This window comes from Spea bombifrons, chromosome 13 (assembly GCF_027358695.1).
Source record: "Spea bombifrons isolate aSpeBom1 chromosome 13, aSpeBom1.2.pri, whole genome shotgun sequence".
Classification (NCBI taxonomy): Eukaryota; Metazoa; Chordata; class Amphibia; order Anura; family Pelobatidae; genus Spea; species Spea bombifrons.
Window position 1 is genome coordinate 13,053,832 of NC_071099.1, and position 27,515 is coordinate 13,081,346.

Here is a 27,515-nt window from a genome sequence, read left to right on the forward strand (position 1 = left end):
TATTTAAGTGTTACATGGATTAAGTAAATGTTTTTCTAAGCTATGTGATGTTTTAGGCATATCTATGGGAACAGTCTGTGGTTTAACGACTCTACGACCCATGGGCTTAAAAATAAGGTATATTGAAAACCCAGAGCAATACAGTTCCGGTTGTTTGTGTGCCGTTGCTGGAGGATTTCAGGGGAAAGGAGCAAGAGAAACCGGGAACTGGAGGAGGCACGGTCTTGAAAAGATTAAGAAATATATATTTTGAAAATGCTGGTTTAGAGGTGTTCTGGGTAATTTCTAAACTTTGAACCGGACTATCCCCTTCTATGGAATGTTTCTCCCTATTCCTCCTAATTTAGTGCTTTAGAACCAAAAACCTTTCAGTGTTCTGATAAATATGGCCCAACACATTGAGAAGATGAAACACTCAACACTCAAGTTAAATCAGAAATGCATTCTTTACTTGGCTTTGTTAAAAACACACAATCACAAAGGACAAAGATCTTCACAGATCAAGCAATATATAGGTTTATAAGCGACAGACATGTTTGGCCCAGGAAATTAAACATTAGATAACTCATAATAACATATGATCCCCTTGTCTGGCAAAGTTTAGCAACAAAACCCATGTTTTCTGTTTGTGCGTCTCTGTCGGCAGAAAGGGGATGCTGTCAATGTATTCTTCGCCCAAAAAATGCAAAATTAAATTGCACAATTACTCTCCACGAAGCGCCGACACTTCATGACCCGCAAGTAGGTCTCTACTTTGTGCATGTCTTTCTTGAAACACGACAACAGTCCATAGTTTTTCACGAGTGCGTCGTCACTGCGCAGGTTGATGTCAAATTTCTCATATGTGAGTTTGAGCAGGGAGTAGCTGCGGGCGTTCCCCTCATCCAACTCCTGCAAAAGAACAAATTCAATGAATTCATCAATAACCCCCAATAATATTCCATTCAGTTCAGAGGCTTTCCTGTGGAATTTCTTGCCAATCAGCTCCAAACTGTCCAGCTTTTAGGTCTTTTATGTAATTTTTTTAGACCGAATTAGAGTGAAAAAAAAAGTTGATTTGAGCCATTGTCTACCACAGGCAGTATGATAAAGAGTTGCAGTGTTTAGTAGATCGGGGATCAGATAACAGAATGAGAACTCATACAAATGGCTAAAATGCAGCTGCCTGAAAACATTATATTACGGGGGGGGACTACAACTGCTTTTAAAAATGCGCAATATTTTTGAAAACTTGTTTTTAAACTAATAATAGTAATAAAAAATGATGGTAGCTCCCCTTTAATACCCCCCCCAGATCCTATTTGCCTAGACAGATTTTAATACTCACTCTCATCAGAGCCTGGATTCCTTCCTCCATGTCTCTCAGTTTGTCATAGACTCTGTCTGAGCTCCCAAACACCAGGTTGTTAGTGAACACTCTGTTGAGAACCTGCACCGGGTTCATCCAAGACTGTATGAGTGTAAGTGAAAAGCGCAGGAGCTCCGTGTCCTGAAATTGAAGGTAAAAATATATATTTTCTGGGCTAAACTCAATTCAGAAGTTTCAGCATATTTCCAGTTTTCTAAAAGTTATATTTAGTTGCATTATAAGAACAGCTATGGTGAGTTTGTAAAAAGAAATTTAAAGTCAATGAATTGAACTCATGTTGGGAGGTAAATGAATGAATCTTTATTGATCTAGCATTCATTTAATTTATTGATAACAACTTAGTGTACTCATAACTAAATGAGTAAAGGACGTTGCCGGATAATTCTGCACTTGATATCCCCAACTTTATCTTTATTAAATCACATTAGACTTATATCCCCGTTCATTTTGTATAAATGTATCTATGAGGTTTGTTAATATGCCGAGTGTAATTCTCTTTTCTTGGCAGGTTAGAAAGACTAGAAAGGATGAGAGGAGCCATGATGGTGTCCTTTCTGGGGGAAACATGGACACTTATTGCCTGGTTTACTCACCGATTTCTGGTTGGTGTTTTCCTTATCTGTTGGAGCAGGGATGGTTTCGGAGAAGCAGAATACAGCATGGGAATTCTTATTGGAGTGTCTCTGATCTTCTGGGATGTAGGTACGTTCCTGAAAAAATAGAAATCGCACGGCAAACCAAATTACTTTTTGCTGTTTTTCTTGCAATAGTAGTAGAGCTTTCCAATATAGAAATGCTCTATTGTATTTAGAAATGACAAGGAAAACCCATGCTGGTACTTACATAATCTCTGTATGTGTCCGCAGCCAAGAGGTGAAGGTACTGTGCCCTGTTCACGGCGTTTGTGATGAGGCTGGACAAAGGTACCGATGGAAAAGCTCCGGTCAAAGGAATGGTCAGCATGACCAAGAGCCCAACGGAGGAGAAGAGACCTGCAAACAATGGTTGGTCATTGCTTAGTCTCTAGAACATTTAAGGTCTTATCTTCCATTTCGTACCCTATATGCTTCTAGAACCCTCTAATAGCATTCCAGGCAGATTGAAATTCTTGGTGTATTCCGTAAAAAAAACCTATATTCTACAGCTAAAATAATAAGTTTCGCTGCTAACCACGTTTTGCCGGCCATTCTTTACGATTATATCTGTCAGAGACACATAGTTGATGGCAAAACAAATCCTTATGAATGTACGAAAAAATTTGTTATGTCTATGAACTCATCCAACCCATCTGTGTCCCGGGGAAGATAGAATTTGATGTAATGGACCAGGGGAAAGTCTACTTTGTTACCTTTACTAAACAAACTGTTGTAACATTCCCCGTTCACCATATCAGTGATGGGTTAGTAGCCATCAAAACTAAAATCGCATCAGTTCTAGTTTCTTCCACACTTTTAAATGTACCTGGTCAAAAGTTTTACCCCAAATTACCTACTAAAGTGCTACGGCATGATAAGAAAATTCAAACGCTCGCAGCCCATGTTAGATCGGATGAGATCTACAGACCTAACACTGAGATTACCCCAGAATAATAGCCGTACCTGAAATCATGATTCCGCACGCTTGCCGAGAAGGTGGAATCTGGAAGCCTGTTGAAGCTTTTGGTCGAATGTGACAGTGCTTTACTTTGAGCCATTTTATATACGTAAAGTCATTAATAGGGATATGGTTGCTATTCACATCCCTAACGTAATCAGGAGCGGCTTATACATTTATGGAAAGCTTTCCATGTGTAGGAATTAATATGCAATAACCTGTTTTGACATTTACCTCTTTTGTGATATATCATGTTTGTTCATGGCCTTGCCTGGCCTCCTTCAGCCTCCATGGGGAGCATGTGGGTTTTTCTCTAGGTGCCCATTTTTTTGCCTTTCCATTTTTTTTTTGCTTTCATTAAAAGCAGAGTGACAGAAGCACATTTTCGAAAAAGAAGAAAAAAGTAAATTTGAGTTAAAATTAGTTCGTAATATCTTAAATGTACAAGTGGATTAAATGGTTATTTTTTTGGAGATCAGGAATGGTGAAATTTTATACATTTTCTGTGTTTTTTTAAAAAATATACCAAGAATAAAAAATAATAAAACAACAAATCACCAAAGTTGATAAAACTGACAACTAAACAGAATTAAATTTTTTTTTATTTAATACTTAAATACTTTATTTAATATTTAATACAAGATTGATAGCATAGCATCTTGCATAAGAATGTCTCTTCAAATTTTGTATATCATACGAATTGACCATTAAGTAAAACACAATAGTTTTGCAAGCGATTTTGCCAACAAATGTAAAGTCCGTATTCTAAAAAGTGTCAGTTTTAATTAAAAAAAATGATGCTGCTTTAATATAAAATCAAGTTTAACCATCAATAAAAATACTTTTATCTGGATCTTAGATTTTCATTAGCCCAAATTGTTTAGTTCTCACCAATTTTTTTCTATTTCATTTATTTATTTTATGGAAATAATATCTTTGCATTTAAATACATTTCTTTATCTTTATTTAAAATCCTGAAATATGTTTTATATGTATATAAAATTTAGTTTCTTGATCTAGAACCACATCTTCTTTTTTAATCACACAATTACACTTTGTTTAAATTTATGGCACCTATAGTGCCTACAATGACTCCAACTACTCCAAAATAATGAATTTATGTGATGAAATTTATATAATGGCCCAAGAGGATAAGTTTAATTTTTATTTCTTTTGATAAAAAAATGTTTAGTAGGCATTTATTTAAAAAAACTACTATATCTATTATAGTATAATGCAAGACATATTTTTTTATAAATCATTTTTTATAACTTTTTTATTTATTTGTTTACATTTAATACTACATCCAGGCCGTGACGGGGATTTGAAAATGGGTAGAAAAAGCAATTTCTAGTAAATAAGTGCATCAGATTTTTTTTAAGTTGCCACAAAGATCAGCACAATGAGTCACACAGTTTCTTTCTGTAAAAAGTATGTTTTATTACATTTGATACTTGATATTCAAGACAAAATGCATTCAGTTTATGAATGAATACATCGAGTGACATCTATATGTTGCATATTGAACAGTGCAAATCCCCTAATCGCCTGTTACATATACTATTTAATATTACTTACAAGACAGCTCGGGCATCTGCTTCGCCCTTTTCCTGCCATGAATCCAAGATTTATTTTATATTTAATGTACACATCTTTGGATTCAACTCACAGGTAATATAATTAATATACACGCTACCGTTCAAAGGTTTGGGGTCACTTAGAAATGTCCTTCTTTTTGAAGAAAAGAAAATGTAATCCATTAAAATGGGTCAGAGTGGGTCAGAAATCCAGGAGTACAGAGGCCCTTTATCACTGCCATCACTCCTGTGTTCCAACGGCCCTTTATCACTGCCATCACTCCTGTGTTCCAATGGCCCTTTATCACTCCCATCACTCCTGTGTTCCAATGGCCCTTTATCACTCCCATCACTCCTGTGTTCCAATGGCCCTTTATCACTCCCATCACTCTTGTGTTCCAATGGAACGTTGTGTTCGCTGATCCAAGTTTAAGTTTGAAAGGATAATTGATGGTCAGAAAACCCTTTTGTAATTATGTTACAGCCAGAAATGTCCTTGTTTCCCTTGAAAACAGCTCAGTGACCCCAAACTTCTGAACGGTAACGTGACAGCACAATTATTACTGGAAACAGTGCCCAAAACCAACGAGCCAACATGATTGCAAAAAAAGGTCTTAGTCATTCAATAAGTGGGACATTATTGTAATACTTTTTCTGGTTTTGGGGGTATAATAAAGGAAGAATGCGTAGATATGAAGATATAATATTTTTATATCTGGTCCAAATTAGATTTCAAGTCAAATTCAGCCTCTATAAAATGTGAGGTTTAATAGAAATGTTACGTTACAAAAAGGGTGGTGGATAAATGGAACAGCCTCCCAGCAGAAGTGGTAGAGGGTAATACAGTAAGGGTATTAAACATGCATGGGATAGACAAACGGCTCCTGAATCTAAGACGAGACCAACGACTGATTAAGGTTTGAGTCTTTACAACAGGAGAAACGGGCGACTAGACGGGGGCCGATCTACTGGCAGGTTCTATGTTTCTATATTATAAACTGTAGAATAAAGGACTAGTTTATTAAATTAGTTTGTTCATTATTAGTTGCCACGTCTTATTGTTTTAACTTTCCAGACGTATTGTCCTTTGTTGTTTTTTTTTTAACCTTAAGCAAGTAACTTGATTATCCAGGCAGGAGGTGACGGCGTTAATTCCACGCACCCCTCCGACTCGCCGTATGAATAAAGATATCCTTATGTTCCTCTAACATTAAAATGTATACAGCAGATGCCGAAGAGACAAAGAGAGCTTAGCAATTAGCTTGTCCCGCTAAAGATCCTCCAGACAGACTTTATTCAGCGATGATTAACCTAATTCTATAGAAACGTCTCCTCTCTGCCAGCAGTCACGTGCGGGTTAAAAACGTTATATACAAGCTTTTATGACTGATATCTCGCCATATATCTCGCTGATATTTACTTCCCGAATCCAGCTGTAAAAACCCTATAACAAAACATTTTTCGATGAAAGGGGTAATTTTCCACCATTTTTACAACACAGGAAAGAAAAAGTTGTTTGCCCTCCGCTGCACCCAGCGGGGCATAAACAGGGCTGAACATTCTGCTCGCCGTTCATCCTCCCTCTCAGAACTTACATATATATATATATATATATATATATATATATAATTTATTAAATGGAAATGTATGCGATGTATGGAACCCCCCCTTCCTTAAGGACTATGGGTTGTCCTTAAAGCCATTAAAAAGAATGCATTGTGAGCCCGTACACGTACGGTCCTTGTCATGGAGGGGTTAATATTTGTGTAACATGAAAAAGGCACAATCCGCGGATAAATGCACCACTAATACCAAACCTTCGCGGAAAACGACCCTAAAGGCAAAGCAGAATAAACATTACTAAAAAAAATGAAAAGACAATCTGGAGGCGATATCGAGAAGACGATGTCCCGTTGGACGTTCCTCTGTGGTTCATATTGTTGGTTTCTCGTTCAGGAACCATGGGTTGGTGTTGCGTGGAGTAGCACAAGATCCATGATGGAAAAAAGCCCACGGCTTCTGTAGGTCGTATGTTTAAAGAGTGCGTGATCAGCGCTCTGACTATTACTCCACGAATGGATGTTCCCCGATCATGCTTTTTGTAGATAACACTCGTACGTTTTGAATGTCTTCGTATGTGGCTGACTGGTAAATGTCCAGGCCCTGTACAAACGGAAGAACAAAACGAATATGGTTACCAGTGTAGGGTATGCATATCTTGTGCATGTATAAATGCTCTCGCTGTATTAGCCTCTATCGCTTCTGCTTAGAGGCAGTTCCACGTGCCGACTACCCTCTCAGCAAAGTAAAACTTCCTTACATGACATTTTATGTATTACTCTTAAAACATAAATTAGCAAACACGGCGTAAATAACGTGCTATTTTTGAATGGAGCAGCTATTTCTAAATATATATCACCCACTCTTCTATGAACTTCATACTTCGGGGCATTTTGGCCGCTCCTCTAAACCACTTCCTGTTTCTAGATATAAAAGACGTGCTCTCGGCAACTAAGTAGAAAATAGCTTCAGATCACACGAGGTAGGGAATGCATGTTAAAATGTGTTAAAAAAAAAAAAATAGAAAAGTATCACAAAAACACCTTTACCGCAAAAAAACCCCCATAGATTGTTGAATGCTAAATGCTGTATTGTTAGTAGGTGCCTGCAGAGGGCAGCAGAGTGCAGCAAGTCGTAAATGGGGATTCCTAACCTTCTACTCGCTAGAGTTTAGCAAATATTTAATATAAACATAAAAAATATACAAACTTAATGTCTGTTTTTTTGTGGCAGCCGTCAAAGGGGCCAACATTGGACTTTATATTTATATATATATTTGATAATGTAATTTCATTATTTGACTAAATCGGGCATAAACTGGACATTGCCAGGTGTGAGGGACCTCCTTTACCTCGTAGGTATGGTCTTCCAACTTGACACTGCGTTTCTTCTTCTGAAATGCAGATAGAAAACAAATAGGAATTATTTCATACATATATTTATATAAACATCTTCCTTTTTTTTAATTAAAGTTATTCTACACTTCCCCATTGTCCCAAAACTGGCTAGCGGTGCCTATGGCTCATGGTAATCATTGGCCTGGCAGCAACGAGCCATTTCCTGACCGCCCACCGTAGAAGCTATAGAAAAGATTGCACTAAGATGAAATGACATTTTTCATTGAAGATGTATTATGGAGGCTCTTTTTTCAAGAACTTAGTCTCTGGTCACCATAGAACTACAAATAAAATGATGCTCCGGCTCCCGCAAAGAGAGAGCTTAAAGTCAGCAGTAACTTATGGGGATCAAGAGGTTCGAGGTGGAGATAGGCTCTTCCATGCTCCTGTACCTCTGTGCTACACACATACACACACACACACACACATACATATACATACACATACACACACACACACATACACATACTTACCATTTCCATTAGCAGCATCACTGGTATGACTGTAAAGAGCAGTATAAAAAACGTCTGAAACATGATAATCGCGTCCTTCATGATATTTCTTGACTTTGCGCTTTCAACTTTCCCGGACACTGCCAAACAATACAAACATTACTCGTTGTGATCGGCGGCTCAATACAGCTGTCTGTCGATGGCTTCCCCTCCTCCACCCCTTGGTACGGCATCAACTAGGGCAACATGTTCCAAATACTTAAGAGACCCAAACCTTTTAGGGTCAATAATGGCAATTCCATTAATCGGCTCTGTCTCGTTCTTCCCATCACCGCACAGCCTTATATGCAAATAAACACCTCCCCATCAGTCATACATTTGCATATGGCATTGTGCTGTGATGGCAGAAGTTGACATTTTCTGAAGTAGTCGATCGGAATAAAAGAACTTTGTGATCGGAGCTCTTATTAAACCACCCAGTTTTATGAGAATTGTAGCAACAATGTAGCGGCGTCTGTCCCAGAATCTAGCGCTCTCGGATACTCACCCAGCACCATGAGCTCAGTCCCGCAACAAGACTTCTGTTCACCTTTTGTCGTATTTATCTTGCAGAAGTAAATCCCCGAGTGCTCTTTATGTATTTTTCTCAGTTCCATAAATGAATTTCTTTGATTTTCTATAATTCTTATGTTGGGGTCATTAACACTGCTGACGAAAGAGCCGTTTGGGGTCCCGCGGTACCACGTGATGCTGCAGTTTGATGTCATGCAGTCCGCGTGCGAGCTACGGCACGAGATCGTCACAGTGCGGCCTTTCTTTTGCGCTATGAATCGAGGCTCCTGAAACAACTTTTCACCTAAAAACCGGAAGTGACATTAAGTTAAAAAAAATTAAAAAAAATTGACCAGTTCCCACCTTATTTCAGTAATATGGAAACGGGCCGGAATAAGCTTTTACCTAAAGTACCATACTGTGTTTGACCAGGCTCCTCCTACTTCCCCTTATGGGCCACCCATTTCCTTATGCCCCTCCTACTTTTTTTATAGAGCTTAAAGCATGAGGCCTGTATTTTAAATCTGCCCTATACCTGGGCACTCTACATGTTTGAACCGGGGTCTCCAGGTGAAACACAGCTTCCCGGGGTCTCAGGGTCCCTATCTCTATCTCCAGACATGGGAGTGCTGTTTCCCCACACCCACTTCCTCTCCTCCAATCACATTGAAGGCTGTCTAGACCTATCCCTATGCCATGTATGACTAGCCTCACCCCATGCTAGCAAGCCCCACCTTATCAGGAAGCCACTCCCCCTCCCAGAAGTAGGAGCACTGGTTCTAGGTTTAAATATTTGAGGACGACGCAGCCAGATTAACACCGTTTTAAAAATGTAACTTTTTTTTCCAAGAACATAAATAATTAGAACTAAAGAAACCCCAAAAACTCTTAGAAAAAATTCTAATAAAGAACAAAACATATTAAAAAACAAACACAAAGAGGAATTAATTAAAAAAAGGAATGGAACATTACTTTGGATTTTGCAGTCTTTTGTGGCAACGCCATGGTCTGTAAAGGAAGAAGACGAATGTACTGTTAAAAGGCATGTAATATTTCATTATCATATGGCCAACAGTAAAGGGGCAGAAAGAGGCCTTCTTGCCACTGTACATAGGATACTTGCCCCAGGCAAAAGCGGTAGATAAGGGGAACAGACTAAATGGCATAGATTTATTTAACTGGTGGAACAGCAGCTTTAAGGAAACAACAAAAACTATATATATTTATTTTATTATTTTATAAAAAGGCAGCTAATTTGTATGCCAAGGAGATAGTAGTCCTAAATACTTGTGAAGGAGTTTACATACTATGTAGAGGCAACCACTGAGAGGGTAGTAGATGAGTGGAACAGCCTACCATTAAAAGTGGTAGAGGGTAATACAGTGAGGGTATTAAACATGCATGGGATAGACATACGGCTCCTGAATCTAAGACGAGACCAACGACTGATTAAGGTTCGAGTCTTTACAGCAGGCGAAACGGGCGACAAGACGGGTGCCGAATGGGGCCGATCTGCCGGAGAATTTTGTGTTTCTATGTAATAATCCCCCCCCCCGTGTTTCTCCGCTCCCTACGCTAACGCAGCCATATAACAGACAGACATTTATTTTCCTGCGTAAAAAGATCTTGTTCTGCCTGGCTGCCCGTATAGTCTTTAAGAAAGTTCTTTTTCTTCCTCTTTTGAACAGATGGGCAGGAAAAGGTATTTTCACATAGTTCCCTCTCTATAATTCGCTAAACGTATGTAAACAAGACATGACTGATATCGTTCCACCGTATCAAAGAGGCAGACCTAGCAAGGGGGTAGATAGGGGGAACAGCTTCTCAGCAGAGGTGGTAGAGGGTAATACAGTGAGGATATTAAACATGCATGCATACGGCTCCTGAATCTAAGACCAACGACTGATTAAGGTTTGATTGTTTACAGCAGTAGAAGAGGGTGACTAGCCTGGGGCCGAATGGGGCCGATCTGCCGGCAAATTCTGTGTTTCTCAAAGCAATTTAATGATAAGTTAATCAGTAATTTGGTTTCTGGACCCTTAGAATGCTTTAAATCTAAAACCAGTGATTTTTAAAAGGTACAGTCTTTAGAATCCCGTATCGTTGGATTAATTTAAAAGAAGAGATGTCCCCCCCCCACACAGTTAATTAAACACTTGCACATTCTGGGTACCAAATAGTTAATGCAATTTATGTCGTTTTCATGACATCATATACACACAAAAAAGTCATGGTATTTGAATCTGATAGGAAGGTTATAGTGGGATAAAATTGCAGCCGTGCACATATTATAACCCAGAAACACAGGAGACCTTTGTGGGGAACGCTGATGTGTGGAAGGTTTACTTTACCGAGTGCGATAGATAAATGGAGCAGCCTCCCTGCAGAAGTGGTAGAGGGTAATACAGTGAGGGTATTAAACATGCATGGGATAGACATACGGCTCCTGAATCTAAGGCGAGACCAACGACTGATTAAGGTTTGAGTCTTTACAACAGAAATGGGCGACTAGATGGGGGCCGAATGGGGGCCGATCTGCCGGCAGGTTCTAGGTCTCTATTAAAGCCGCTCACCTGATAGAATGGATAGTCCGCAGAGCACACAAAGCACGACCCCGGACGCCCTCATCTCGAGCTACAAAATACCCTCGCTCAGCCGTGGGGTCCGAAGGTGTCGGATACGGTTGTAGAAACTGACAGGGGGTCCACTGATTGTTTTTTTCAGGCAGGAAGACGCTGTTCGGTTCATGCAAATAGTCCGGGGCAAGAACTTCCTTCCAACTAACAGATCATGTGATGCGAATCCACCTCGAGGGCACACCTTATGTGCTAAAAAGACGCAATAATATCAAGGTTTTTGGGACAGACAGGAAGCGGTCGATGACATTAATCTGTCCTTCAGGCTTCCTCCGATGCCTCGCTGTGTCCTTAGTTTGGATTCACTCCCCAGATTCTCAGGGTCACACAGTCTGACTCCTGCTTATTCCCCCCCCCCCCGCTGTGATCGGATATAAGACTCCCAGTTGGTGCTTTTACTCCCGGTATGTTATGGTTGATATCCCTGGTTGAATGCAGGTGACTCAATGAAGTGGCTCTTGAAATAAAGACAAGTCAAGGTCTCCACCAGGGCTGGTATCAGAGCCATTTGGGTAACACATTCAATGGCATTTAAAGGGGGCACCACACCTATTACTAGTACTCCCCCCCCCCTTTGCAGTTGGGCTAATACACGTCCACTTGCCTTGTGTGGAACCTGTCGTTACCCCACTAAGCCCAATTTGAACCTGCCCTATTTCAAGTTGAAATCGCCCCTCTTGCCCCTGGACCAACCTGCCCCCGGCGCCTCTTTATCACGAACCCAAGGACTCTTCGGCCGACTGGTTTTGGACTTTCTTCCCTTCATTACAAAACTTTCAAAAATGTTTCAAAGACATCTTCCCGGCTCTGGGTACAAATCCAACCTCCTTCTCGTTCCCGAGTCCTGCACCAGTCATTAAAGAACGTACCAAAAAGCCGGCGCATGTCCAGCTAAATTATAGATTCTAAGCATAATAGAGAAGAAATCTGGAATTTACTCCTAAAATACCTTAAAATGGTTAAACACACACACACACACAATTACTGATCCTCCACCCCCCCCAGGGGAGGTCTTGAAGACCGAATTGAGGAATTTGAATATTTCCGAACATCAAATGTTTTTTTTGTTGTTTTCTTTTTATTAGTTAGCGTCGGGTTAGATGTTTCATGAATTCAGTTTCAAAACAAGTGCAGAAAAATGTCGAAATCTCAAAAAACGATGTTTATCATTGTTTTTGTTAATGTAAGTTTTACGTAAATCAAGGCGTCCGCTTGTTTTTCTTCGGTGAGAACGCGCATTCTCTTCATAAATATGTTTCCATCCCGCGTGGAACTCGCCGTCCAACAAAATAATGTTTTATTGAAACGCGAGACGGGGTCGGAGGGTTGGGGGGAAAGAGATGCTAACATTACGGTCACAACGGGGAGGAAAAAGTACAAATGAAATTCAATTCTGTTTTGAATATTAATGGGTTGGGAAAAGGACATCGGGCGACGTACTGCTTGGCGTTCTTTGGCCTATAGGAAGCGGCACGATTATTCATCGACAAACGCGTATTCATGACTTTGTGTGTCAACAGTTACAAAACGTACTCGGAGACCCAAAACAACAACCCGGGTTTTGGAACTAAGTCCTGACATTCTCTGTTATCAAGAATCTGCCAGCAGATCGGCCCCAATTTGGCCCGTCTAGTCTGCCTTTTCTCCTGCTGTAACGACTGAAACCTTAATCAGTCGTTGGTCTCGTCTTAGATTCAGGAGCCGTATGTCTATCCCATGCATGTTTAAATTCATTCACTGTATTAGCCTCTACCACTTCTGCTGGGAGGCTGTTCCACTTATCTACTATCCTCTCAGTAAAGTAAAACTTCCTTACTTTACATCTAAGCCTCTGACCCTTTCGTTTTATCTCTGTCCTTGATATATAGACTAGAGCGTGAAAAAGCTACTAAGCCCCTTTGTAAGATAGGCTTCCCAGAGCGCTCCCTCTTTTGGGGGAGGGGCTTCGCTGGGGGGCAGGGCTGAGTGTGCATGGAGTGTCTTTAGTGGGCGGAGATCAGAGGAATGTGGGCGCAATATATGTTGGGAGTGGGCATGGCCACCCCACTGGCCAATTGGAGCAAGAAGAAAAAGATCCTGAGACCCGAGTAAGCAGGGCGTCACCCAGAGACTCCAACTCAAACTCAGGGGCTACTATAAGTGACCCCTATACATGTGCCAGCTAGCGTGGTGGATTTTTAGCGTTCATTGGACAAGTCGCCTCACCCCCGGCTTATGCGCAGCTCAATTAATTAAACCCGGCAAATGTGTTGTTTACGGCCCTGGGGCCGGCTCACCCTCCTGGAGTGCATACAGCTCGAAGAAATGTAAAATGTGAATATAATGTAGGCTGAAAAATAAGTCCATATCATTTTACCGGAACGGACGCGTTTTTGGAGGTAGAACACGTGAAGCGGAGTTTTCAAATAATAATTTATTGTGTATATTCTCAGAAATGTACAAGAATAACATTTATTTGCATTCAAATTGCATTTAATTTTTTTTTTAATTTCCAGCACTAAAAATAAATATATACAGGCATCAGATGTAAAATTAAATTATTATTACATATATCCAAATGTAAACAGCGTATCTTAAATATCTGCTATTAATTTTATGCATCTTACGGGGTTACCAGGAAACAAAACTACACTTAAAATGTCTCTGTCAGCAAAATTTTAATTAAATAAATTGCTATAGGGGGTCGTCCTTGCGTGTTGGCGTATGACATCATACCTCAGCACCCCACCTTTTAGGGCACCGGGTAGCAAAATGTGCACATAGTGTCAGTGAGCCAGTTGGGGTAATCAATGATCTCAAGAAGACGATTGGCTCCCTGTTATGCAGGGGAGGGGCTACAGCCCCCTCTGGACCTGTTGGCCTAGTTAACCATTGCCAGAATATGTCTACAGCTTTAAAGACATATACCATGAAACATCTGCCTTCGCATTTCCTGTATCCCATCACGTCCCCTTCTTCCTGATTGGCTGCTCTTTGTAAGAACGATGCAGAAAACAGGAAGTAGGCGGAGACTGATATGCGTGCCTTGTGCCAGAAACCAAATTTTTACAAAAGGAAGCTTCAAGTATTTTGTAGCAAATTTGTTACAAAAAAAATTAGCACTTGATGTATTAAAAATGTTTTTTTTTAATACATCATTTAATGCTATTTTTGTTTTTTTTTAATCAAACATGTTTGGTTTTTTTTACTGAGCCAGAATATATATCAAAGGAGTTGGTTTGCAGGTATAAACAGCAGTGGAAAGGTTTAATCATTTTATTTGCATAAGGAAAAAAAATAGTTTTAGGTTTAAAAAATACATTTATTAAGACATTTTCCAGTAAATTGTAGAAATTAGCTTGTATTTTAAAGATAAAAATACATAAAAATATCAACTCTCCCAACACAGAGAGAACAATCTTTTTATAAGCAGTGTTTTCACTGATCTCCTTTCATCAATGATAAATATTTAACACTCCACGCTGACAGCCTGCCTATATACCTAGTTATCGAATAGCAGCTTTAGTCTACGGCTAATTGATTAAACTGCAGACGTTTAAATGAACAGGAAGCAAATAAAAAAATAACGATTTAGGGGAGAATCTCCTTAAGACTTTGTCTCAGCCTACAGAAAAATGTTTTTTTCCTTATAATATAAAATATATATTTTTATAAAATATATATAATATATATTTATATTATATATATATATATATTATATATATATTATAGATAATATATATATATATATATATATAATATATAAATATTATCTATAATATATATATTATATAAATTATAATACATATATTTTTAAAATATATATATATATCATATATATATATATATATAATATAAAAAATAATCTTAAAATATTTTTGTAAATAGAATGCAAATTGTAGCATAATAAGGGAAATAATTTTGTCTTTTGGTATTTTTGCGGTGCTAATTTTGTGCAGTTTTCTCGCTAAATGATCAGCCCATTTGGTGTTATCTGCTTGTGTTCGACATTGTAGAGGAAAGGCACAGTGCATGCACCAGTGGTTTGCATACATATAATAAAGGCTACATCTGTGCCAGTTCTTCAGGTTATGATTTAGAATTTTAGTTCTTTTTCATGCGTCTTCGTCTTGCCGAGACTCTGCGTACCTAGGACTTTCACGTTGTGCTGGAAACAGCAGGTTGTGTTGTACGAAAGACACAAAATTCCAGCTGCAAATTGATGTAGAATTAAATTCCTTTTAGCTACAAAAGCCCAGGCAGATGTCAGGTAGCCCAGAGCTACGTGTTCCTGCTGAGACACGGAGTCATTAGTTGAGGGTTTCTTTAACGGTCAAACCAGCCAGCGTACCCGCAAGCAGAATACCAGCCAGAAGCGCGTAAGCCACACCAAATAACACCCAAAGCAATTCAAATCACGGGTTGTCACGATCCTACGGACCCCCGAGATCAGCCATGTTCCCATTAGGCCGTCCAAGGAAGATCAAGAGAGCCAGATTGGAGTTTGGGACAGCGTCCCATTCATTTGGTTTCTAAGTCAATAACTTGCAAATGCCCCTTGCAAGATTTCTTCCCCAGTGCCAAGTAGGAATCCAACATTCAGGCGATGGCCAAAATAGAGCATTCAAATCTTAAACAGAGAGGGATGAGGCCATCTTTGGAACAGCCATTTTTCTCCTGAGCAGGATATGCTTTCAAAAAGGAGCCATTAAGACTTAACATGTCAACCACAGCCCCGATGGGAGACAAAAGCCCTTTATCTACGTCTTAGAACCACCGAGAAATACAGCAAATATCGAGAGTTATTCTATAGATTAAGTTATTCTAATCTAAAAGATATCATTCATCTAGTCATCTGTTATGTGAATTTTTATATCATACACAATCTATAAATGTAAAATGGACTTTTTATTTCATGGATATAGATAAAGAATGAAAAAAACATTCACAAACGTGCTGTTTTTCAGGGGCTTTTAATAGCCCCTTTCACGTGAACATAAAACGGCTCCCACTTTAAATTTTAACTTCTGTTAAACGATACTGGTAACTAGGGCTCCATCGAATGGTTATTCACTAAAACCTTTCACCCAGAAGAACACATAGAAACTGGAACCAGTTCTGGATCTCCAGAATTCCACCTGCGTTACATTGTATCTCCATCGACTTTGTCTCCCTCCTTGTCAGGCATGAAGGAGGTCGCGCCATGCAGTTTTGGATCAAGCGCTAAGCCTTGGCAGCCAAAAAAAAATGGTAGCCAAAAAAAAAATATATATATAAATATATATAACACATTTATATTTAATGAGCCGTCATAGTCATGGCAGCAGAAGATCAAAGGAAGTGTAGCTGGTCAGTAGCTGTGAGTTGCCACTCCTTAGTATATGATATACAATATTATACACTTTATGTGAATTAAAAGCACACATTAAAAAAAATACTTTTAAAATCCATGCCCTGGGTGACTCACATTAAATCCATAGCATGAGTCCAACTCGAGAGCTATTTACTGGAAGATAAAAACATGAAATGATTAAAGGCTCAGTAGCGCAGTGGGGGGGGGGTATGTCAGCATAGGGGTAAAACCTAACTGCCCTAATTCCACCTTCTAGATACGCCTGGAGTGCATAGAATTATAGATTTGGGCTACAGACTCCCAGTAGTGACAGCACCAAAGGCATTTGCTTTTAGCCTCCAAAGGATGCAACACTACAGCGCCCCCATGTGGAGTCCTGAAAAGTGCTCTTTGCAGTCTCGCTGCTAGTTTAAGTTATCACACAGGAAAAATACAGTCTGATCCTTATAAAATTAATCCGCAATAATTTAGTTCAATTACACAATAAAATATGTAAACATCTTTCTGAATGAGGTATTGTGTATGTATATATCATTACACACACATAGTTGAAGAAAAAAACCACATAAAATATGTCAGTTTTTATCCTCAGCCTAAACCTTGTCTTCAGCCAGTTGCAATAAAAATATCAATTTTATCAATATTTAATGAAAAAGAAAAGAAATAGCATTCTTGCAAAAAAAAAAAAAAAAAAAACCCAGATGATTTCAGGGCAACAGCCTGCCCTTATCTTAAATATTATTAAAAAAACCCAAAAAGTAACCATTACATCCCCAAGATTTTGAATTTCGGATATTCAGTAACTCAGAACAGTGCATGTCTACTCATAGAGCTCTACACTTAATGACCTCCTTTAGCATGGCTTATTTGAGTCTACACAAAAGTCTCTCTTACATAAATATCCACTCCACTGCTTTGAGAACTTCTGTTCGTGGATCTTGGACGTTGATTTCCTTCCCCTCCTTCTAAATACTGTTCGTAGGCATCGTTTATTCGGTCGGCGACCAAGCCTTCTTTTTCCGGAGGCTCCTCAGCTGCGGAGTGTTGATCGTGATTCTGCCGGAAGACGTAGGAAGCGTGTTTCACAGAACGCTTGAGGAGGTGTCTCCTGAATGCCCTCTGGATTTTTATGGCACAGACTTCCTCCTGCTTCCTTTTCATAGTGGTGGTGATGGGTTCATAAGACACTTTCGACGGATTAGCAGCCATAAACTTCTCTTCCATTGAGGCTTTAAGTGCGTCCATTTCTCCAGAGTCCCCCAAAACCTCTTTAGTCAATGCAAAAAGAATATCCAAGCAGTGAATCTTATCTCCAGTCACCATAGGAAGGTCCAAGGTGATTAACTTAATCTTATTTGGTTTAGCAATCCGTAACGGCGCCTGCAGAGTATCTACAAAGTCTGACATTCGACTGTAGGCGATAAACTGGGTGGCATCCGGGTCGAACTTTTCCCAAGTTTCATAGAACATCTCAAAGTCATCCTCGCAAAGCGGTTCGCTGCTCTCTTCCGTAGCCACGTTAAAGTTCTCCAGGATAATGGCAATGTACATATTGACAACGATCAAAAATGAAATGATGATGTAACTGCAAAAGAAAACAATACCAATGGATGGATTACCGCAGTTCCCATGTACGCCAGATCCAGGGTTTTCCAGGTGAGGGTCGCAATCCGGCGCGGCGCTATTCAGAATGGGATTCAAGAGCCCGTCCCAGCCTGCAGAGGTGGTGATTTCGAACAAGCATATCATGCTGTTTCCAAATGTTTCAAAGTTAAACATATCATCTATTCCGGATTCCTTCTTCACGTAGGCAAAGTTGGACATTCCGAAGATGGAGTAGATGAACATCACCAAGAAAAGCAGGAGCCCGATGTTAAAGAGAGCCGGTAGGGACATCATAAGGGCGAACAGAAGTGTACGGATCCCTTTCGCACCTCTGATGAGCCGAAGGACTCTCCCTATTCTCGCCAGTCTGATCACTCTGAAGAGCGTAGGGGATACAAAGTACTCCGCTATGAGATCCGAAAGGACAATCCCTAGAAATAAACAATTGTCGTTGCCATTAATTCACAAAGTTCTAAACTGTATTTTCACAAGACACTTAATGTACAAAGACTGTGTGAAAGCTAGTGGGAAAGCTTAGAAAACATTAATCCAACTCCATGAATCTTGATTATGAGGCCCAAGATCAGACAAGTTACTCTAAGAAGCTCAAATTGTTTCCTTGTAGGAAATTTCAAATCTATAGCCAGATGGACGGCCCTTCCTGGAGATCTATATATATATATCTATATATATATATATATATATATATATATATATATATATACACACAATATTGAGGTCTGAAAACTTACCAACGATAGATAGGATGACCACTACAAAGTCAAAGATATTCCACCCGATGGTAAAGAAATAATATCTCAAAGCAAACATCTTGAGCACACATTCCGTAGTGAAGATGACGATGAAGACCAGGTTGATCTTGAAGAGAATGTCCGTTTTTTCTTGGCTTTGGTCGTCTGTTTCGATCATCATTGTTACCATGTTGAGGCAAATTAAAATCATAATCACAATGTCAAACAGCTGCTTGGAGACAAAGTCGAACACCAAACCTTGAATTTTGTTCTGCAGCGAGCATGTCAGGAGGAAGAGACAGACAGACAGACACGAGAAGAGATAAGGGAAATAGTGTTACCAGTGAAAGAAAAAGTAGAATGTTAGAAAAGGTCTACCTTGTGATGTTTATATATTATAGAACGTCTGTAAGATGCAGATGTTCTACTGCACAATCACTATTTGACCATCAGGGGGCACCGTTGGACTGGCCTGTCGCATGGCGTGGGTACGCTTTAACATAGAACTAATGAAATGATTTAAAGGGACGCTAATGATGCTTCAATTCATTAGCGATGAACCAAAGACTCAAACCTTAATCACTCGTTGGTCTCGACCCTATTCATCAAGCTGGAAATACTTAAGCGTCTTACCGCTGGCCGTGGAATAGGTTTCTGCGGCTTCTTTGAACCCAACTTTTTCATGGCATTGTAGTATTTCTTTTGCTCCTCCGTCATGAAGATATCTTTACCTCCAAAGTATAAAAATAAGGGATCCTGGTTACTGGGGGATCATTAGACAAAAGTCTAAAAAAATTAAAGGGACTCTTCAGCTATCATATGCACTTTAATGCTGATAACAGCCGAACGGCACCTTTAAATTAACATTTCAGCTAAGTGGGGCGACTAGTGCTACACCTTAGCTTCTCTCCCATCATTATCCAATACTCATCTTTTTCTTTTGTTGGTTAAAGTTGTCAATAATCACACCAATGAACAGGTTCAGCGTGAAGAAAGCTCCAAAAATGATGAATATGACAAAGTACAAATACATATAAAGGTTTATTTCATAAGACGGCTGCTCCTCAATCTGAAAAATAAGAGGTGACATTGATTACAAGATACAGATAGGGACATCGGGGTGGGGGGGGGCAAACGAGACGCGACCTGTTCTGTTATTTCTTATTCTGCCATAATGAAGCACAAGCACTGTCTTGATGTTTTGTTATTTACTTTCTTTAGTTTTTAAGCTATTTTTCATCATTCATTTGCACAAATGCAGACATTTAAGCAGCCCTTTCTCTCTGGATCGTCCACCGCTATCCAAAGACATGAACCAGCGAAACTTACGAAATGGGCTGATGAAAAATGGTGCTCTCTTATTAAAAGTAAAGTGTTTATTCTGCCACAAGCACTTGCAAGAAACACGTGGATAAGGCTCCAGTGGTGGTGTATTCGTGCCTAGGGTGGCAGTTCCAGGGGGGGTGGGCACTGAGGTAAGTGGTAGGGGCAGCTGGGGCGCCTAGTGCATCGGCCAGCCAAGATACATCTCTGGACTCCAGAGTCAGTAGTTTCTAGGTCTCCTCTGGTGACTTCTCACACAATTCATGACATGGCAAATTGTTACATATTGACAGGCCAACAGGCCATTCCCGAGAATAACGACCCACTCACATCACGGGAATCAACAGCGGCATACATGATATCCATCCAGCCCTTGAAGGTTGCCTGAGAAGAGGGGGGAAAAAATAACTGATATTGACTTTCCGTATCACTACTGTTCGCCAAGTATCAAAACCAAATAAGAGAAGGAAAATAATCTCAACGCAATATGGAAGGCCACCATCAACAAAGTACAACGAGCACAGCATGGAAAACCAAAAGGAAGTGGCAGGCAAACAGAAAGTTCCGCCTTAATCGGAGACGTCAGTTGTAAGAGACGACTCTGTCTATGGACTGTGTTTCTCCATTTGCGTGTCGGACATTCTAAAGCCTTTTCCAAGAGATCGCGTCAGATAATATGCTATTGACTGCCCAATGGACATGTGCGGGTAGGATGCTGTCGTTTCTTGGTTAAAGGAGAATTAAGTGAAAATGCAAAATAAAAACAATGATCTCACCACTTGCAGTAGGGAAAGATATCCAAGACCGACGTTATCGAAGTTCACTTTGACATTGACCCATCTCGCTTGCCCTGTGTAATTTAATGCAAAGCAGTCCGAACGGTTGTTGACCACGCTGAGTGGAAACATCTCCGAGGTCGTGGTGTTGATGCACTTATAATACTTTCCAGAAAACAGGTTCACACCCATGATACTGAAGATAAGCCAGAAGATCAAACAAACCAACAGGACATTCATGATGGAGGGTATGGCTCCCAAAAGTGCGTTTACAACCACCTGAAACCAGAGACCAGAGAGAGGTTTTTGTGGATGGCATGCACACTTTTCAGCCTTGGTGATCTGATAAAAGGATTTAGGATGAAAGAAGGACATACATCCCACCAAGAAAAGTAATTCTTAAGGGGCTACATATGTAAGGTCACCAGGATTAATATCACGATTTAGCAACAGATATGATTAGTGGTTCCAGAGGTATTGAGACAATTCCGCATACCATGAATTCCATGATTCTGTTATGTTGGAAGGAAGCACCAACCACCCATCTCATAGAAAATAACATCCATCAAATAAATCAAACAATGTAACAGGATAATTGTAATTTACAAAGATACTTACTCTCATGCCTTCAAATCTTGACAATGCTCTTAAGGGTCTGAGTGCCCTCAGGGTTCGTAGTGATTTGATGGGTCCAAGTTCTGAATAACCCAACCAGTTGGCCGTCAAACTGATAATGGAGACCTGTGCAGAATCATTAGAGAAAAAGAAGAAAAATAAGAAAGTTCCATGACAAAGTGATATGACCCCAATGCTAAGAACTTCAGGTCATCATGCCAGGACCTGGAAAAGATTGGTGGACAACGCAGAATATGTGCATTAAGGTGTTTCAGAGGATGTATAGTACTGTTATCGTAAGTTGTCCTAAATGTCATTTTTTGGACATAATTTATAAAGGAATAACCTTTGTTGTAGATCATAAGAATGTTGGTGGCCCTGAGACCTCTGATTCCATCTTAGAACATCAAACACGTTCTGACTATAATGCAACAACTTACATCTACGATTAAGAAATCCAGCCAGCACCATGCGTTGGTGAAGTAAACCTTGAAGCCGTACGCGATCCACTTAAGAATCATTTCGAACACGAATATGTAGCTGAACACCTTGTCCGCGTACTCCAACATGATCTTAATAACTTTCCTCTGCTCAATGTAGATATCTTCAAACGCCTAGAAAGATAAATTCTTGGGACTTAAATGATAAAACAAATAACGGCCCTTTTCTCTGACCCCAAAAAGTTTGTAACAAGTGCTAGAAAATGGAGCGTTTACACAGCACAGTGGGACAGTCTGGGAAGATCCTTTGATCTCCCCGACCGGTCTATGATCGCCACTGCCCGCAAAATGCAACCGGTGGGGCAGCTCGGCAGGACAGCAAAAAACAGTGCTTGGAAATCGAGACTGTAATGCTTGAAATGGGATAGTCTGGAGGCACGTTTAGCATATAAAACTGCTTTTTAGGATTCTTTGTGAGGACCAGACTTGTTCATACTTATGAATAATATGACCAATAATACGATCTGTTTGTCTCGATTGGGAAGGTAATGAAACGGTCTGTCACAACTCTGGGCGGAACCAAAGCATTAGTGTCAGAGATATGAAAGGTAAAGCCTTCAAAGAGTTTTTTGAGTACTTTTTGTCTTTTTGGGAAAAATCCTTTCAATTACTGTGAAAACGTTTGACTCAGCACTCCGCACTATGTTATTTGCTGTCTCTTATCTTAACTGCTTCCAACTTCAAATCTAGAAAACCCTAATGAGGAAGCAGGTGGACATTTGCCTGGTCTACTAATAGAACAAGACATTTAAATCATCCCTGTTTAATACGTTATCCCCCGGTTAGACGTATTAACTCACCAAGGCTCCGCTGCTGAGCAAAATCATAAAAATGATGAAAGTTTCAAACCAGTTATGTTCCACTATAATAAAACAGGTTCTCCGAATGTTCCACCATAATTTTCCTTTTTCTGTTGTGATGTCGACATAGAGACAAGGGCATCTTCCTACACAGGCTGATGAGGAGAAAGAACAAAGTGATTTTAGTAACATATTTGGAGCTTGCCATTATAACACAATTTAACAAAATCATTAAATTAAAACATGTTTAAATTATTGCTCTCTCTCCACTCAATGTCCGCTCATGTCCACCCATTTACCAAACCAGCTTATGGTCTATGACTATGTCTCGTACCTTCTGTGAAACATTCCTGTGGACCATCTTCTTCTTTATGTTCAAGACCATCTTCTTCTTCATCTGGCTCAGGAGGCTTGTAATCTACCGTACTGCACACTGAGGAGCCATCATCAAACTTCTTCTACAAGAAAGGGAAGAGAACAACCAGTTACAACAACTCAATGGATACAAATCAGACCAGGCGAGGAGGTCTGTGATAGTCCTGAAGATGAAAATAGCTAAGAGTCTGCATCGAGAGAGAGAGAATGTTGGATAGTCTAGACTATCAATTTGTTACAAGAAATAAGGTGTTATAAGGGACAGATACTCCTTATTTCCGCTCTTGGATGTTAGAACCTTGTACAACTAACACCATAATACAAAATGGCAAAAATGGACAACTAAGCCAACACGAAGAGATGGAGAATACCGGATATTGTCTTCGCTAATCTTAAAACCAAACACACAGATAATGCCCCAATCCTAAAACCAAACTAATTCAACAACCAACCCAACAAGCCAGCATGAGGAACTTGCTAGACTGTTTCTTCCCCAATCCAAGGTCAGTAATCGTTAAAATGGGGAAGCTTCATTGTGGTTTGTCAGTCCGCTGTCTGTCCATAGTCCTACCTTTTGTTCTACGGCCACCTCTTCTATCTCGGATTGAGTGCTCACTTCATCAGTGTCTGGAATATCAAAGTCAGACTCTTCGGAAGCGATAGGTACCTCTATCCTATACTGGGGGTTGTTAATAAAATTGACATGGTCAAACTCATCCATTATGTATTGATTTCTCTTGGACACCCCATTGAGATAAGGATAGTCCAGGTTAGGCTCTGGTTCGGTGTACACATGATTTAGAGATATTCCATCTTTGGTCACGTCCTCATTCTCTGCTTCTTCCTTCGTCTTCTCCTTCCATCTACAATGCAGCAGGGAGATGAAGGTTTTCTTCACAAAGTCGATGCCTCTGGTGATCCTTCCTATAGCGATACTCAGGTTGTTCATCTCACCGTCATCATCAGAAGCTGATAGGTTGTCGGCACTAAAGGAACTCAGCAACAAGGCCAAGAACAGATTAAGGACCTGTAAAATGTAACAAGTTTACAACACAGATATTAGCGTGGTTGCTACTTATCACCAACTACCCCAAGGCTTTTTTTTCGGTCATTGTTGTCATTGTAAATAAATGTATCCAGTATAGACATTCCAAACATTCTAAAAACACAGAAACGTATAATTTTGAGACCCGTCTGCTTCGAGACCTCAAACCTTATTTGATTCTTAGTCTTGTCTTAAGTCAACTTTCACATGGCGTTAACCTCCACCACTTCTTTTGGAAGGCTGTTTTACTCATCCACCGCCTGCTCGTCGCATTAATAACTGACATCTTACTAATTCTTTTTTTCTCTGTTCTCTTCTTTCCCATCAGCATTTCTTTTGTAAACATAACCGTTGATTTTACAGGACTCTAGAAACCTTTATTACGAGTCTGACGGCTCCCAGGATCCGCGGCACGCATTTCACGCATGCACAGAGATCATGTAGCCACGGATTGTCCGTATCAAAGTTAAGAATTATTACAGACGCTGCAGATTCCCGGCCGCTGATGTAATTTCATACTCTCAATGCATACGGACTCTTTCTAACGGGCTTCAAGAAAGTAGCAAATCAGCAGCTATAAAACACTACAAAAAAATGCTCTCTGGTCCACGCACGGCAATTGCTGACGTGGATCATCTCCATTTCAAGTACACATTTGAGAAGAGTCTCGCCGAATATTCAAGCACTTAATAGAACTTAAATAGAAGCTTTATAGGGCCGTCTTGTGTTATATATCTGTGTTATACACCCGCGTACCTTTTCACGGGATTCTATTTTTTTTGAGCAGACAGAATTACAAATCTATTTGTGCCGCTTCCTCTCGAGATCCTATTATAACTTTCACAGTATAACGTCTGGTTGCCTATAATAGTTCTGTATTAATGGACTTGTCCGCAGTTACCAGCCCGATCTATCTCACTATTAGGATGGTAGCATGTATCCTTCACCAACCACATCATCAAACAAAATAAGAATTGACTAAAACAACTAAACGCAGCTCTAGGAACGTCCTTCCTTGTACTGCTGAAAGCCCAAATCCTTCCCAGTAATAATTCCTTCACTACGTAAGATTTTCCATGACTTTTTGCCAGGAAGACCTAATTGTCACGTGCTGCCAAAGCAGCGACCGATTGTGTCCATATGAGCAAAAAACACGTCAAAAAGTTTGTGCTGTTTTTATGCGATTAAGAAACATATACAAACATCATAAAATGACAAATCTGCTAAGGTTCATGTGCTTAACAGGGCAGAGAAAGCAGATAATGCTTTGCCGAAGTGGAACGGCACCCTTAAGATGGAAACCCATCTTGAAAAATTGCCCTCGGTAAGTTAGACGAAGGTCTCGTGGGACATTTTTTTCTCCCGTTAGAAACGTGATATCGCAGTACACAACAATTCCTGGAAGACAGGTTTTCAATCACAACACTCCAATTTCGCTTACTATATATATATGTATATAATGCAGCCAAACCTATAGAGCATGTGTATGATATCATACACATATCATGATATAACTAATAATTATGCATATGATAGCTGAGTGTTTCCTGCCAATTTCCTTTTTTTTATTCCAATGCATAGTGGGATTTATCAAAAGCACGTTCTACTAAATGCATCTAGCGCTGGCCTGCCTGAGAGTTTCAGGGAGTCTAATGAGACCCCCCCGCACACATGCACAGAAGGTGCTCCAAAATGAGCAAGCGCAGAAAGAGCTCCCTTCACGCAGCCAAACCTGGAGCGATACACAGAGAGCCGAGGGGGGCATTACTGCCTTACAGACATGCCAAGCTGCTAATACCACAAACATGCTACTTACCACCAAGTTCCCGATCACCATGACCATCAGGAACACAATCAGGCAGAGAGCCTGACCTGCTACCTCCATGCAGTCCCACATGGTCTCAATCCACTCCCCGCACAGAATGCGGAAAACGATGAGGAAGGAATGAAAGAAGTCGTGCATGTGCCACCGAGGAAGGGTACAGTCCGAGGATATCTTACACACGCACTCCTTGTAGCTTTTTCCAAACAGTTGCATTCCCACCACGGCAAAGATGAAGACGATGATAGCCAGGACCAGCGTGAGGTTTCCCAGGGCTCCCACCGAGTTACCGATGATTTTAAAGAGCATGTTCAGGGTACGCCAGGACTTGGCCAACTTGAAGACCCTAAGCTGAGAAAGAAGGACACATATTTCTCACCAAATAAGAAGTAATAATTAATCTCCCTTATCACACACCCCCAGCAAGACCACAGTTTTTAAAGATTTTTATGCAAGAAATGTTGAGGCTTACCAGACGGAATGATCGGAGGACAGACAGACCCTCCACGTTTGCGAGACCCAACTCCACCAAGCTCAGGGTGACTATAATACTGTCAAATATATTCCAGCCCTCTTGGAAATAGAAATATGGGTCCAGAGCAATGATCTTAAAGAACATTTCAGCAGCAAATATGCCGGTGAAGACCTGTGGAAAGGTCGATGGGATGTTACAATCTGAAGTTTTGAGCAATTTATGAATCTAGGGCAATATTTGCGACAAAGTTCTATGTGCTGAATAATTGGCATGAACATTCTATTGGTTACACGGCACTGCTCTTTATCTAAATAGCCTTTTTGCCTGTTGATTCCCATACAACTCTTTACCCAAACCTACTAGTCTATAGCCACACATCTGCCTCCATCTGAAACCCTGATCCGTAACGGAACATCTGAAATATCTAAAGACCTTCTAGTTGGGCTGTGTTGTTGACCCCTTAAGGACAATGGGCGGTCCCTAAACCCATTGAAAACAATGCATTTTGAGCCCGTTCATGTACGGGCTTTGTCATTAAGGGGTTAAACCTTCCCTGCTCACTTCATAATAATATATATCTTAGTGCTTTGTGTCATCTGCTCTGGTATTTGCTCCGTACATGTATTGATCATAGCGCATTCGTACACCATCCTCCACCCCCAACTATCCTGTAGACCAAAACATTTTACGCCCTCACCAGATTTCCGACGTTCAGCACATTGGCAAACTGCTCGGTGATGGGGTAGTGCTCCATAGCCATGAAGAGCGTGTTCAGGACGATGCAGATGGTGATGCCGAGGTCTACAAATGGATCCATAACCACAAATCGCACATACCCCTTAAACTTCACCCACAGGTCACACCAGTTCCAGATAAGGAGAGTCTTGGCACATTTATACCACCAAGGCGGGCATTTCTGTTGGGCTTCCTCCAGCTCTTTGAGAAGACAAAGTTTATCA

The 27,515-nt window shown here is 40.2% G+C and overlaps 3 protein-coding genes across 6 annotated transcripts in view; all 3 read right to left on the reverse strand.

Annotated features, from left to right (window-relative positions):
• Positions 1–427: 427 nt before the first annotated feature.
• GH1 (growth hormone 1) lies at positions 428–3,031 on the reverse strand. Its single transcript, XM_053452867.1, has 5 exons — positions 2,968–3,031; positions 2,213–2,361; positions 1,963–2,079; positions 1,328–1,489; positions 428–891 (listed from the first exon to the last, which is right to left on the reverse strand). The coding sequence occupies exons 1-5, from the start codon at positions 2,975–2,977 to the stop codon at positions 691–693; spliced, it is 639 nt and encodes a 212-aa protein (XP_053308842.1). The 5' UTR covers positions 2,978–3,031; the 3' UTR covers positions 428–690.
• A 3,353-nt stretch (positions 3,032–6,384) lies between these two features.
• On the reverse strand, positions 6,385–11,128 carry CD79B (CD79b molecule). Its single transcript, XM_053452750.1, has 6 exons — positions 11,074–11,128; positions 9,473–9,508; positions 8,496–8,804; positions 7,970–8,088; positions 7,451–7,492; positions 6,385–6,702 (listed from the first exon to the last, which is right to left on the reverse strand). The coding sequence occupies exons 1-6, from the start codon at positions 11,126–11,128 to the stop codon at positions 6,604–6,606; spliced, it is 660 nt and encodes a 219-aa protein (XP_053308725.1). The 3' UTR covers positions 6,385–6,603.
• A 3,921-nt stretch (positions 11,129–15,049) lies between these two features.
• SCN4A (sodium voltage-gated channel alpha subunit 4) overlaps positions 15,050–27,515 on the reverse strand; it is a 29,334-nt gene continuing 16,868 nt past the window's right edge. For 2 of the 4 annotated variants that reach the window (XM_053452865.1, XM_053452862.1), the window contains 14 exons: positions 27,254–27,492; positions 26,554–26,727; positions 26,076–26,432; positions 23,786–24,241; positions 23,174–23,297; positions 22,840–22,994; positions 21,980–22,153; positions 21,543–21,665; positions 20,925–21,203; positions 20,479–20,532; positions 19,757–19,894; positions 19,459–19,563; positions 18,826–19,096; positions 17,156–18,504 (listed from right to left, as the gene is read on the reverse strand). In XM_053452865.1, the coding sequence (XP_053308840.1) occupies positions 17,342–18,504; positions 18,826–19,096; positions 19,459–19,563; positions 19,757–19,894; positions 20,479–20,532; positions 20,925–21,203; positions 21,543–21,665; positions 21,980–22,153; positions 22,840–22,994; positions 23,174–23,297; positions 23,786–24,241; positions 26,076–26,432; positions 26,554–26,727; positions 27,254–27,492 (3,812 nt within the window). In that variant the 3' untranslated portion in view covers positions 17,156–17,341. Of the gene's footprint in view, positions 15,407–16,389; positions 16,622–17,155; positions 18,505–18,825; positions 19,097–19,458; positions 19,564–19,756; positions 19,895–20,478; positions 20,533–20,924; positions 21,204–21,542; positions 21,666–21,979; positions 22,154–22,839; positions 22,995–23,173; positions 23,298–23,785; positions 24,242–26,075; positions 26,433–26,553; positions 26,728–27,253; positions 27,493–27,515 lie in introns of those variants that run through there. The other 2 variants (XM_053452864.1, XM_053452863.1) reach the window with 2 other exon arrangements.

Excerpts from the sequence above, each read along its gene's own strand:
- GH1 (XM_053452867.1), bottom strand. Across the intron at positions 2,080-2,212 it reads CGGACACATACAGAGATTAT|GAACGTACCTACATCCCAGA; the intron begins GTAAGTACCAGC and ends CTATTTTTTCAG. Across the intron at positions 892-1,327 it reads GAATCCAGGCTCTGATGAGA|GAGTTGGATGAGGGGAACGC; the intron begins GTGAGTATTAAA and ends GTTCTTTTGCAG.
- CD79B (XM_053452750.1), bottom strand. The coding sequence starts at position 11,128 with ATGAGGGCGTCCGGGGTCGTGCTTTGTGTGCTCTGCGGACTATCCATT. Across the intron at positions 7,493-7,969 it reads TGATGCTGCTAATGGAAATG|AAGAAGAAACGCAGTGTCAA; the intron begins GTAAGTATGTGT and ends TCTGCATTTCAG. Across the intron at positions 6,703-7,450 it reads TGGAAGACCATACCTACGAG|GGCCTGGACATTTACCAGTC; the intron begins GTAAAGGAGGTC and ends CCGTTTGTACAG.